The 14,287-nt window shown below is 39.7% G+C and overlaps 2 protein-coding genes across 2 annotated transcripts; both read right to left on the reverse strand.

The window, feature by feature from the left end:
• Positions 1 to 1,130: 1,130 nt before the first annotated feature.
• LOC132132252 (7SK snRNA methylphosphate capping enzyme-like) lies at positions 1,131 to 7,446 on the reverse strand. The gene is made up of 5 exons (XM_059544608.1): positions 7,106 to 7,446; positions 4,642 to 6,424; positions 2,596 to 2,814; positions 1,610 to 1,733; positions 1,131 to 1,526 (listed from the first exon to the last, which is right to left on the reverse strand). The coding sequence occupies exons 2-5, from the start codon at positions 6,391 to 6,393 to the stop codon at positions 1,474 to 1,476; spliced, it is 2,148 nt and encodes a 715-aa protein (XP_059400591.1). The 5' UTR covers positions 6,394 to 6,424; positions 7,106 to 7,446; the 3' UTR covers positions 1,131 to 1,473.
• Positions 7,447 to 8,924: 1,478 nt separating this feature from the next.
• Positions 8,925 to 11,223, reverse strand: LOC132132370 (enhancer of split mbeta protein-like). Its single transcript, XM_059544744.1, has 4 exons — positions 10,973 to 11,223; positions 10,693 to 10,788; positions 10,454 to 10,547; positions 8,925 to 9,993 (listed from the first exon to the last, which is right to left on the reverse strand). The coding sequence occupies exons 1-4, from the start codon at positions 11,012 to 11,014 to the stop codon at positions 9,275 to 9,277; spliced, it is 951 nt and encodes a 316-aa protein (XP_059400727.1). The 5' UTR covers positions 11,015 to 11,223; the 3' UTR covers positions 8,925 to 9,274.
• Between the last annotated feature and the right edge of the window lie 3,064 nt (positions 11,224 to 14,287).

Raw genomic sequence — 14,287 nt, forward strand, 5'->3', positions numbered from 1 at the left:
TATTTAGTGACATCTGTGATGTAGAATGGCATGATAATTTCACTATTTTGTTACAAAACACCTCGTTTTGTGTAAAAGCTCTCCATCTTGTGGTAGTTTCGGTTATTGCAACATGTTATGTTTTGATTATGTTAAACGTGCTTTTTTTTATTTAACTTTGATTTAATGTAACGTTTACTGCTTTGATGGAATATCCCTCTCTTCATAGTTTTATAACGATATCCTACAAGATTAACCTATTACCATTTTGTTTCAAAGTCATCAAAAAGTAGTCTGATTATGTTGCCTAAAATGTATTTGTCATTGCTGCCTCACACTTTTAACACAACAGCTTGGTCTGCGGATTTCCATAATTATAAATTAGGTCAACAATTAGGTACTGAAGAAACAGCTCAGCATTACAAAATCATGTTTAGTTTGTAGTTTATTTTAATTTTTTTCGATTTCATTGAAAAGAACCCTTTTCAGAGATATACCAACTTTACATTTGCACGATAAAATACAAATGTGGGAGACAAATCTGCTCTCTGGTTTTAGTGCAAACCTTTCCATAGCATTAAAACTAACAACATCAAGGTTACCTCAGTTTTGAAAAGAATTATACAAAGAGTACCTCAGTTTGTGTTCAACTTTAACACTTGGAGAATCAAAACAAAACACACACACCAAAAAAAAATGTAAAAAATGTTTAAACTTCATTCTCTGTGGCCCACCACACCAAAAAGAAAATCGCATCCTTCTGGTATCAGCCCGACTTTTATTCGGGACATTGGATCAGTGTACACTTTAACATAGCAAATCAGCTAACCTGCAGCTTCAGAACTCCTTGGGACAACATTAGGATCCGGTTAGACCAGGCAATATCACCGATGAACAATAAAAAGAGCGATTGGCATTGGCTGCACAGCGGCTGATGGGCAGAAAGATGCTGGGACAGTCTAAAGCTTCCTATTTTAATAGCAGTGCTTTGTTGCAAACATAAAGAAGAAATGAGTATACGACAGTGCAACAACAACAAAGCAGCAAAAATCAGAAATCTGGCAACATGCTCTAATCTTTCCTTTTGGTGAAAAGAAAAAGTTCACTCTGTGTGCTGGAGAATTTGCATTTTGGGGAATTTTAACAGGAGAAAGTACTTTGAATTTAACTCTGAGCTTCTTCACACGCGAGATGAAAACCGCTTGCTTGAGTTAGGGGGGAACTCTGATTTGCACCTGTAAATCTTCAGTAAAACTGCAATGGATATTTTCCTTTATGTTCAAGGGCAGGGGAACAATTTCATTCTAATTCAATTTAGCATTAACAACTTAATGCTAATTCAGCACCAATGAGATTCCATTCAAGAGTTCAAAATATTGAAAATCTACTTCCTAAGAAAAATATCTTTAAAGTTCCAGTGGCTTCAAATGCTGGTTGTTTTCAAAATCCAAGTCTTGTGTTTTCTTCTCAAGGTTGGCGGTTAAACTGTTGCCGTCACTTTTGAGGCGAGCGTCCCTTGTGGAAAAGGTAAATTGGTCTCTGAAAACCTAGGAAAGGCAAACTGAGGGTTAGAAATGTTTACAGATTTAATATCGTAGGGAGGGATTGCAAGGCCTTTCCGAACTCTGACCTCTAGAATAGTTCTGTGATGTTGCGATGAGCTCGTAACTGGAGAAGCCCACCTCTGTAGTCAGGTACGAGGAGAACCGGTCCGGCTTCAACCGGATGCTATGGTAATTCTTAAAGATGGTCTCCTGAGAAATTAAATAATAATACAATAAAATGCATGTGGTTATACAACTTTAAAATATCCCAATGTGTTACAAATATATTTATAACATTAATAAAATGGACCGTTTCAGCTTTAAATTCAACCATTGGCATGCAAAGTTCAATTCTGTATTATTCTGCAATGCTCCAGCGCTTGTTTTGGGATAGTTTTTCTTTGCATCATGCCTAATCATCACACCGAAACAACGCCTAATGATTTCTTTTTCTCAAGTTTGTCTTGATGTCATCTTTGATTCACCTCAAGATTTGAGGCTATTGCTAAACTCAAGTCTGTCATTAAAAACAAATGGAGACGGTTTTGCACGCCTTATGTCCCTCTAGACATGATTACTTCGATTCAATAAAGCTGATAGATCACAGTCTACATGTAGTTCAAAATGCTGCTACAGGCTTTTAAGGGTTTAGATGCACCGTATTCGAGAAGTGATCTTCTGAGTACGAGACAAGGCCTCTCAGGTCATCAAACAGCCCGTTTTTTGTTTGTTCCAAGGTCCCGTTTAAAATGGATTGGCTACGGTCTCATCTTTGGAAACATTATCTGCTTCATATCACACCCTCAGACCAAAGTCAGAAACTAATAGTGGCTTCAGGGAAATAAAAGGGCACCAAAATGACTAAAATGCCCCTAAAATTAAAAAAAAAGTGCCCATGTAAGGTTGTTTTTATTAAATGTTTTAAGCAATAACACAAAAGCAAGTGTGCCATGTTCCGGATTATCAGCACAACTGCAAATGTGATGGATTTCATAAATCAGTTTAAACGGGTTCAGATGTCTTGCCTGACCTTTTGGCTGAAACGTATGTGAAGACAATAAAAGGGCCTTACAGTGAGTTTCTTTCTCTTGCCGTAGGAGTTCCAGGGCTGGGGCTCCAAAATGAAGAGTCCTCCCGGCCGCAGGTGCTTGTATACCCTGTGGAAGAGCCGCTTGAGTCCTGCATCACCCCAGTTCAAGTGGACCCATTTTGTCACGCTCAAACACAGGACCACATCATACTCTTCTCTTTGCGTCTGCAGCAACATATCATTTTCCAGCACATAGTTCCCCTGTGCAGGTCAGACAGACAGAGGATTGTGAAACAGGACAGACAGGTGCCGCATGCCTAATGAGTAGTATCTGAAGATACACATCTTTAAAAGTTACCATGCCACACCCATTTCCTTCCAGTGCAAAACTGAATGGTTTCAATCACTTTACTGTGCCGTTGTTAAGGTGCTCTGGGTGGCTTCTTACCGGCCCAAGTCAAAAGAGCCCGATCGCTCTCTTGTCCCTGGATGTGGCTCATTTCAGTCCAAGTCTACAGGTTTTCAAGCTAAAGGCATAAATATTCTTGGACAGAAGCATGTCTATGCATGTCCTCCGAAAAGCAGAGCCAGGCGATCAAAAACCTGGATCATTAGATGCCATTCACATTCAGCTACGCTGCACAGATACTTCCTGGGTGTGTAATGTAGTTGTATGTGAATGTAAACAATCTGTAAAGTTGTAAAGTTGAAAGAGCGTGATAAAGTTAGTCTCCCAAAAGAAATAAATTGCTAGGGCTGTGACGGTTGTCTACTGTAGTGCACGTGGTGTCACGCACTCTATAACAAGCATAATAGAGTTGTATACAAGTGTAATAACAGTAATAGTTGCAAATTGTTTTATTTAGACTATAAGCCTATGGTAATTCAAGAATTACCTCAAGCACCATACACAGCGTTTGCTTTAGGTTTGCAGGTTTGAGCGCAGGAAAATAAAACTACAGTTTATGCATCCAGCAAATACACTGTGTTGGCCGATGGATCTTGTAGGGAAACCAAACACTGCATCCATCTCCATTCCTGCCACCCATCAGTGTTTGTACAAGTTCCCATTAATCGCAAACGCCTGGCTGGTCAGGTAATTTATTTAGACTACTTTCTTGTTTAACTGTATGATGTCTTTGATATATATTTAAGTGTTCTGCAGGCTGTGTCAAGAGGGTCTGGCTGCAGCCTTGGACTCACAGACAGTGAACTCATAGTTCTCGAACGAATCTCTAATGTGACTCGGAACGAACGAGTCATCTCGGGGAGTGATTCATTCAGTAGGGCAACATCCTATAGGTTCTGTACTGAAATGAGTTCACCTTTAGTCTTCAGGTTTTTTGAGTTGCTTGTTCATCACATGACAACCCCATAAGCTTTAGCTATGTAGTCTGAGCCGGAAAGAGACTTAATAATAATAATAAATAATAATTAACTCTTTATTACCTTTGTTACCACATTCAGTGTTATGGAAAAGAACCATCATGACAGAAATTCACACATTTATAAACTGGAAGCTAAAATTTGAAACCAAAAATGCATCACATAACTGCAAGAATCTTTGAATCTCTTAACAGTTTAGCGTTCAGGGTCCTTCAAGAAAAAGACAAGACCCACAAATCTGTGTAAAGGAGGGGTTTAAAGAGACTGAATCTGACTGAACGAATCGTCCGAGAATCACTGGAACATGAGGTGCTAATAAATGCATATTTTGTGAAAAAAAAGCTTTTTTTGACCTTGCAAACATGTAAACCTATAGTAGGAGCCTCATGTAAAAATAGTGGAACTTTAGGTCACATTTAATTAACACCTTATACAATACAGATTGTTAGAAAGCAGCTTTACACGAATAAACTGTTGCAAAACTGAAACAAATGTAATTTAAGATGAGAAGCAGCTCTACAGAAGACAATGGTGTTATTATTCAGCTCAGCTCAGTTCAGTGTTGATTATTTTTATACGGCACACAGAAGATAACGTCAGACATATTTGATACAGCATTTTAATGGAGCAAAACTTTCCTGTCCAGTGAACAAGAATTCCAACTCAATTGAAAAAAAAGGAAAATGTGTTTTTCGCTCTTACCTTGACAAAGGTGACGTTGGCAGGAAAATCTCCAGGAGGGAGACGGTCTGTGTTTATCTCAGGCAGAGGCGGGCCAACTATGGGTCCTCTAGAGATCTGGAGCGAGACAGGGAACGAATGCTTCCCATCAGGGAGACCAACCGATGCTTCATCTTTCCCACTCGTTCCTCCACAATCAGCCTCGGTGCTTTCAATCTCCCTTTCCTCTCGACCAACTTCCACTCCTCCTTCGACCGTGCATTTGTTCACTTCATCCACACGCTTGGTTTTGTTCTCACCCTCCTCCTCTTTCACAATAAAACTCTCCTCGTCTTTCTCCTTCCTCTGACTCTTTTCTTCGCTCCCTTCTCCTCGACTCTCCTCCCCGTTTTCCCCGGAGCGTCTGGCCTGCTCCGTGTGAACCTCAGAGAGGTAATGGCGTATATTCTGCCGAGCTGCATGTATCAGCGCTGCGTCGATATCCAGGCCCACAATCCGCGCCGGTCGCCAATTTCTGGCGATTGTTAGAGTCAGGTGGCCAGTGTTGCAACCCAGATCTAAAACCTCCTTCCCTCTGAACCACTCGGGATTCATTACACGGATACGAGGATCCTCGCTCAGCCCAGGGTTGCGATAGCCATAGTATTTGTTATAGTTGCCATATTGAAACTTCTTTTTGGTCTGTTGTTGGTGCTGATTGCTGTTGCTCTGCGACCTCCAGTGGTTTGGATGCGGTTGCGACGTCTCTGGGGTGTGAGAGGGCTGGAAATGCCCCCCAGATCTCGGACCCCAGTTTCTCATCCCATCCGAGCGGTCTGCGCTCTCCGGTCTGCTTCCGGCCCGCCTGCGTTTGCGCGGTCTACTTGAAGGAGCTGCGGTTGACATGTCAATGGTTTTCTCCTTCGCCTCACCACCGTTTGTGGTTAAACTGGGTTTACTTGAACCCTGAGCCTCGAGTCGAGCCGAGTCCGACTGGGTTTGGTCCTCAGGGACATGCGAGTGCGGAGGCGTTGCGGAGAGCGCTGTTGTTCCCTCGTCTCGTCCTCCTGCACAGCCATCAGACTCTGGTAAATCGATCTGTGTGACTATTCCTTCACCCGAGGCTTTCCCAGCACTCCCTCCATGGTGCTTGTTCCGATGTCTTCGCCTGCCTCCGCCACTTTTCAGGGGAGACACCAACAGACTGCCGTCCCCTGCACTGGGGCAGTTGAGATTGAGGGGGTCTGTGATGTCTCTGGGTATCAGGATCTCTACGGGGTCTCTGCTTTTGGCCGGTAATGGCGAGGACTTGGGCGTCTCTGCGTTGAGAGCCCGGTTCACTTCTTCATCCAAAAGGCTGTTAAGGTTGAGAGGGTCAAAGATGTTCCCGCCCAGCAGGAAATTGGTTGGCAGGACCGACTCGCTCTCAGAGTTGGCACGGCGGCGTCGTTTACCATAACTGGGGTGCTTGAATCCAGCGCTCATTGTGCTGCGCCGCTTACTGACTTTCTGCTGTTGAGGTTTGGGCTGCTGGGTGCCGTTTTGTGTAAACGCTTCGACCCCAGCAACCCCACTCTCACTTACAGCATCGTTCTCTGTGCTAGCGGTTTTCTCTCTGTCTTCCAGTGACTTCTCACTCCCTGCCTCTTCGCTGAGGTTTATAACTGTGGTCTTCCGGGACGGTTGGAGAGTGCTGGTATCATTTCTAGTAAGTTCTGGGTGCTGTTGGGAAGTGAGGTCTGTTTGCCCCTCACAAGATAAAACAGTTTCTTTGTCAAATGACATCTCTAACATTTTTCAGGCTGACACTGGAGGAGGCATGGATCTGAAATGAAAGCAACAAGAAATCATCCAATAAGTCGAATGCACATAAAATAATTTACAAAAAATCATTACCTAATCAAAAGATGAAAATGCTTTCCAGAATTTCACCATTTAGATTCAGACCTAAAAGATTTGCATCTTATACACAAGTGAAATCCAAAAAAGTGTGCAATTAGCAAATTAACTGAAATTATTCAGCCTAGTGTCCGGTCCTATTTATTAATTTATGCATGCATGTAAAACTTGGAAAAATAGCATACGTGTTTATTCAAATTTAGCCAATTTGTGTACATATCATGTAATTTTACTTATATATTAGTAATTTACATATTACACAATATTCAACCAAACCACAAGAAAGATCCCTAATAGTGAAGACTTAGAATTTCAGTTTATTGATTATTTCTAAATTATAGTAGAAATTACTAAGAATTCTACATATACTCGTTTGGGATTTTGACTACATTTAGCTCAACAGACATTATATGAACTAAACTGTTTAATCCAAAGGCTAATTACCCTAGACATACATATGTATATATATATATATATAAAATCTAGAACTTCAGATAGTCAGACGAAAGAGGTGCTTTGATGTCAGCTCCTGATAACATGTGTCAATTGTGCAAGTGTGCATGAAGAAAGTAAACGTCTGGTCAGCGTTCACGAAAGCTCCACCCACCTTCAGAGTCTCCGCCTCCAAACGACATTCATGAATAATACACAACACAGCAGAACCAGCACGAAGAAGAGAATTAGGGGGAGAGAACCCAAAGACAGCTGACCAGGATCCGCGCTGAGCTCAACACACGGGGCTCGAACCCAAAACAACACGTTCAGTGGACACGCCCCTTCAACTAACGCTTTGTGAAACACTAACGAACACTACTTCGGAATGTCGGTAGGCTGTGTGGAGGAAATGATCACAATGGTCGCTTTCTGTTTATTGTTTTAACCCCTAAACTACTGCGCTTAGTCGGATGAACTTAATCACGAGCTGCGGAGTCTCGCTGTGTGTGGACGGGGCTTTCGGCGCTTTATATGGTTCGAACGTCTGATGACGTCGCGTAGGCAGTTGTAACAGCCAATGGTGCGCGCGTGTTCTGGAAACCCTCCTTTCACTGTCCAATCATGGAATGCGGAGGGCGGGCTTAGCCTAGATTCTACTTTTTAGGTGGCCTAAATATTGTGCCTGCTCATAAAAATGTCAACGTTATTAAACTGGCTTCGTCGCCTCACGAATTGCATTGCGAGCTCGTTGAACCTACCGTATATTACGCTTGTTTCATTTTATTGCATTGTGATAAGACAGCAGGTTGGTTCGTGTGTGTTTTGGACTGCACATTTCCTCACAGGCAAGCACAAGATGCCCCGTTGCTCTTCTATCCAGCATGTAAATAAATGGCATTTTTGCCAGCTGATTGACAGACAGTATCCTCAGATGCACATTCTGCAGGTGATTATTACACTACACTAGCTTCTTCGCTTCCGCGATTGTTTTTATTTTAATTTGATTAGGCTGTAAACAGAAGCTTTGTGGTTCCCGCCCCCGCGTGCGGTTGTTGTGAAGTCACAGGGATTTGTAGTCCCATGCGATCTAACTCGTGCACAATTTTGTAGTCCTCAAAGTTTTCCCCGTGTCATGCCATAAAGCAAGGAATATATCAGCTGACACGTCAAAATAATCTGGTTCTTATTGGTGACAGTTGATACAGCATTTCCCGTTTGTAAGGAGGTGGATAAATGATATAAGTAATTATAATAATTATAAGTCTCTTTGACCAGCAGAGGGCAACTGTACATAATGGAACCTGTAAACACAGAGCCTATAGGCTAAATTAAAACCGTTATGAAAACAAGACAATACACGTGTAAAATGTAAATATGGTGTTTTACACTACTACATTAGTCTCTCTGAGTATATCATCTGTACACTAACAGATGTTTTCTGCAGATAAATGCAATGGTTGGATGTCATGCAGTGACAGCAGTGTCCTGCAGTGTTGATCCATTTTATTTTTTCATTTTAAACATTTTTTATTTGTGTAGTTACACATGCAACTTTATGAAATCATGAAATTCAATAGAGACTATAAGTACATTGGTTTTGATTTTTATATTCTTAAAATCTTGTGTTTGTTTATTGGTCCCTGAAATGACAATAACTGGAGGTATATTTTATAATATAAAATAATTGTTTTATATTTTGTGTAATTACATCCAACCTTATGACACTTCTAAGTATCCTGTTTTGTTGTTGTTGTTGTTGTTTTTTGCCATATATAATCTTGCCATTACAAGAACAGAAAAGCTATTTTAAATCGTAATAATATTTCACAATATTATGGTTTTTACTGTATTTTGATCAAGTTAATGCATTCTTGGTGAGCAGCAGAGACTTATTTTAAAAACAGATAGATAGATAGATAGATAGATAGATAGATAGATAGATAGATAGATAGATAGATAGATAGATAGACAGATCAAAGAAATCATACAAATTAACAATATTATATAGATTTATTAAGTAAAAAAAAAAGAAATGTGCAGTTTATTTACAATGTGAAATAGAGACAAAATAAATATATATATATATATATTTATATATACACAATTTGTATGCAATAAAGTATTTTAGATAGGAAAGTAGGGTGCAGAACAAAGAAAGAATGTGACAGTAGAGTTATAGCAAAGACTGCAGAACATATACATGAACAATAATAACAGCTGAGTCACGTGAGCTGATCACAGAGCTCCTGATGTTTCTCACTCGCCTACACTTCGCTCAATGGCTGAAGGGAGATCTGATGGGAAGATGTCTCCGGGAGTCACTGAGTGTTTTGGGTTCTGCTCACCAGGGCCTCCACACAGACTGTGTCTGGTTGTGAAACAGAGCGCGTCTCAGAGTCCGAGGCTGACAGGAGGGACTCGAGCCATGAACATGAGCTCCTGGGACTGTAGACACGGCAGGGGTCGAGAGACTGAAAGATGAGGACGAAGAGTCACTGGAGAGTGGAGAGAAGGTGGGAGAGAAAGGGAAATGGCAGGGGACAGAGAGGTACGTGGGAGAGCTGCTTGAGTAACAAGGAGACGGTGGAGGAGAGACGGAGTATGGAGGGGAGAGGTAGGGATGCGTCATGGCCTGTCCTGTAGGATGGAGCAGAAAAGATTGAGGATACAAACTATTGGTGTAGGAAAATGGCTCGGCGTTGGCTCTCATGGGTCCTATCGCAGGGACGTCCGTCCTGCACGTTAACTCTGCATTTGGGATCCACGGATGGTGGGCAGCTTGGCTGGAAACTCTTCCCTGGGAAAGAGCACAGCTGTAGGAGTCAAGGTGGTGACACAGGCCTTGAACGAAGCTGTCTCGCTGGGAAGGCTCTACACAGTCAATGAAGCTCGCCAGGCGGGACACACACTCCTTAAAACCAGCTTTGTAGACAGGATTGGAGGGCATCTGCTTCTGGACACTGATAGACTCAGGGACTGAAGCGAAGGGTTTGGGGGGTCTCCTTGAGAGCGGAGTCGGAGCGGTGGCATCATGGGGGTCCGAGTCTTTGTTAGAGTCGCCTGAAGGTTAAGGAGAGCCGGGACGCATGGAGGTAAAAGAAGAACAAAAAAAGGCAAAGAAAAAGAGTTTAGGTGAGAAAGAATACGATGAGATGTTAATGTAGAGTTGTTAGGGAATGTTTGAGTGTTGTTGAGTGAATATTTGAAATCAAGAATTAAAGCAGAGTTAGAGGAGGATTTTAGGAGAAAAAAGACAAAAAAGGGTTTGGTTTATTGATCACCGAAATGAAAATTCAAAGAATGTGGTATATGGAGTTATTTAGGGGTTAGATTGAGGAATTGAGGATAGTGAAAACAGGAGGGGAAAGAGACAGAGACAAAAACAGTTCGATTCGTCAGACTCATCAACCAGCACTTCATCTCGAGTTTAACACCAGTATAAGCCCACAAACAAATTCTTTATATTAAAATGTAGAAGCACACTCTTTTAAAGTGATTTAAGTATAGACAGAAAACTTACCTAGACTATGTCTCACAGCTGTGGCTTTTGTCCGAATGTATTCAACAGTTAGTTCCAGAATTTCAGCCTTCTCCAGTTTGGGGTTTTGAAGTCGCTGTAAAAGTGAATGTAAATGCATTATGCTGATGAAATATTTAAGTTAATTTATATATATATATATATATATATATATATATATATATATATATATATATATATATAAAGAAGGGCTTGATAAAATACAGGATTTGATATCTTACCGAGTCTAGAGTGTTCTCCAGGAGCAGTGTTCTCAGCTCATCTAAACGCTGGTTAATCCGGTCTCTTCGTTTCTTCTCTATCACGGGCTTCAAGATCTAGATCAATCACGTTATATTTTACATTTACATTTAAATTGCAAAACCCTAATTTTTATTTTTTATTTTTTTTTTTGCTTAAAAAAAAAGTGAACTTGAGAAGGTTTAAAACTCAAAATCCTCATAAATGTCCATTAAGAAAGAAATATCATAGAAGCAAACAGCGCATTTAATATCTACTCACTCTTTTCGCTGCTCGTCGATTTGCCATTTTTGGAGTAACCATGATCTGCTGAAGAGGATGAAAAAACGTATATTCCCGTTGGTCTGTGTTCTTGAGGAAGTTCTTCTTCTGTGGTGAAGGGCCTCGTGAACGCGTGTCTTTATTGGGGATGCTGGCTTGTCATTGGTGACGAGGTGTCAATGACGTTTCTGACCGTATGCTCGGTTCCCGCTTATGGCTTTCTGCTCAGTTACCCCGTTAATATATTCCAAGATAAGAAACTATAAATCGATTAAGTTAACAGTAACCACACATTTTGTTCCAGCGAACTTAATTAACAGAATGCTGTAATTCGTCTTATAGGCTACGAAGATTTATATGTTGACATAATCGCATGAAAATAAAATTTGCATATAGGCCTACTGCCAAATCTTAGAAGTTTGGTTAAATAAACAGTAATGAAGTCATAGAACGCTTGTGATTAAATGGATTGGTTTGCTCGTTTTATTGCGCCAATAATTCAATCCATCGCCAGTTCAATGCATTTTGAAGGCAAACTTCTTAACACTCAGTTCACCTAAACTCTCCTGCCGTTCACGGTTCACGACCTTTAACCTCACGCAGCAAGCAGATAGGCTTATTTCTCATTATCCAGCAATTCTTGAGTTGCGCGTTCAAAACCGACGTTTCCTTAAAAGCTCTTAACGCTAAAAATATTATAGTAGGCTACAACAAATGTGTAAAAGCGAACACACTCACACGACCAGCGCAAGACTTGAGTAGCCTCCTCAAACTCTCGGAGGCGAGAGGATTTTCGTGCATTGCCTTCGACGCTCATATAGACGCAGAGCAGAAACGAATAAGCACCAATTAAACATAGCTCACTGGACTAAACTTGAAATTCGTAATTAAATCTCCAGCTTGTTTAACATGCACATATTAAAGTGGACATTTGTTCATCATTATACAGCTATAATATGCTAGTAGGACAAAATATGCGTTCGTTCCAAGTTTTTTGCTTTTCCTCAGTAAGTGAAGCCTACTTTAAACAAAGAAAGGAAATAATTCAACCTGAGAAAGTCTAAGCATTTATTTATTTGTTATTTTTATTATTATTATTTGTTTGTCTTTAAATGGAGAGCAAAGCAAATAGCATGTTGCAAAACCCCATTTGGTAATCCCTGATGGCATGCTTACCTAAAACAATAAGGTTAAATGGATGAAATGTCGCTCAAATTATAGGATAAGGTTACGTCCCAGGGAACTGGTAAAAATATAATAATAATAATAATAATAATACTAATTATATAATGCACTGTAAGTCGTTTTGGATAAAAGCGCCTGGTAAATGCATAAATGTTAATTTACTTGAATTTACAATTTAGCTTATACTAAATTACTGGAATGGCCATGTGGTGCTTCACTTTTTGACCCCTGCATGGCTCATGACAAACCTTAAGAAAAATCCCGTGGGAAAGTTTAATGTTTGGTGAAGCGGAGTGGTTGCATACACACCCTTGCTCATAATTCCGTTAGTGTTATGATTCTTTTGACACGTCTGTTTAACGGTGAATATGGCGTGAAGTCTGCTATGGACAAACGGACGCGAAGATTGCAGTCACGGGGAGGACACGACAAGGTTTGCAGGGGGGGCGGGGGCACTTAGGCTACAAAATAAATAAATAAATAAATACAACTATCAAAGGTTGGCTTTAGTTCAGTGCGATTTAATGACAAGAACTCAATATTGCTCAAACTAAATGTTTGTCTGACTTGATTTTAAAAGTTTGGCTATTATTTTAAGACTGCATACGAGTTTAGAATAACATAACATCTCAAGGGCCAAGACGGAGAAATCTCATGTCGCTGCATGGCCTTGATAGTCATTCATTTTACGGAAATCGTGATATGAAGTTGCTTTGCATAGACTATGCAAAGTGCTGCAGTCGTGTAGAATCGTTTCACCTTTCTTCAATGCAAAACTATGATGCTGGTTTCTGATAGCCTGTCTGATGGCCGTCGACCAATTATTCAAATGCCTACACTCCTGCTGGACCATTACTGAACACCAGAGCAAACGGGCACGTGGAAACTCTCGGCACCTGATGAGGTGTGAATCAGCCACGCTTTCAGCTCGTGTGAGCACGTGTTGAAGAGGACAAGTAAACACGATCGAGAAGTCTGCATCAATAAAAGCATGACCAACCATAGATTAGACCAAGATGGGTGGCAAAGTAACCTGATGGACGGAGCTGCGTAGATTACTTGCAAACTGTAATCCGTTATTGATTTCAAATTACATGCCAAAAATTGTGGTTTGTTACATTGCACATTTTAGATAATAATTCCTTTTCGATTTTGATACATTCACATTGATTTAATTGGGATAATCTTGTACCAAATTAGTAAATACAAAGAAGAGTAAGAAAATATATTCCATTAATTGTAATTAACAACATAAAACTAGTGCATTAAACATTAAAATACATTACATCAAGGTTTCCCAAACTGAGGTTCGTAAAGGAACTGCAGGCCTCTATAGGGGTTCGAGTTCAATGAAAAACTAATATTTCATTAAATGTGTATATATATATATATATATATATATATATATCAATACAAATACAAAACACTTACCAACTAAATGGAATGTTTTATTTGTTTCCCTGCATGTAAACATCAGAGAACCGTGAACATTCAAATGGGATTTAATTATTAAAATATTTAATTTTACAATTTCATGGGTAGTACTTAAATGTTGAATGAAAGAGGTTCAGATGTAAAAACGTTTGGGAACGCATTGCATGTAAATAAGAAATGGCGTGAATTTGTGCATTTTAATGTGTTCGAAAGACAAAAGCCTTACGAAGACACAGTGATACATTAAATAACCCACTGAGCCATAATTAAAATAAAAATGTTTGTGTTCATCAGTAGTTGATGCAATGTTCAAACACTTCTTATATATATATGTACTTTATTATATCTTTCAGTTCAGACACATTCAATACTGTTATAGAAATGAACATTTCATTTAAAGACATCTTGTTCTTTCTTCTTTTTTTTTTACCAATTATTATTACTAATTATTCCTTCTACTTTCTCTTCCCTCACATTTTTCTTTGTGATAATACCCATCACCAATGCATAGATTAAAAAAATAGTTAATAATAGAATAATAGAACAATAATCACTGCACCTAAACACTATTTCATATAAAAATAGAGAGAGAGAAAAAAAACATCCACATATTCGTATCAAACTCTTCATAACACCTAAATCCTAATAAGTAATTCAAATAATATTAGGACTAATTAATTATAATGTTAATTAAAT

Source organism: Carassius carassius, chromosome 4 (assembly GCF_963082965.1).
Source record: "Carassius carassius chromosome 4, fCarCar2.1, whole genome shotgun sequence".
Taxonomy (NCBI): domain Eukaryota; kingdom Metazoa; phylum Chordata; class Actinopteri; order Cypriniformes; family Cyprinidae; genus Carassius; species Carassius carassius.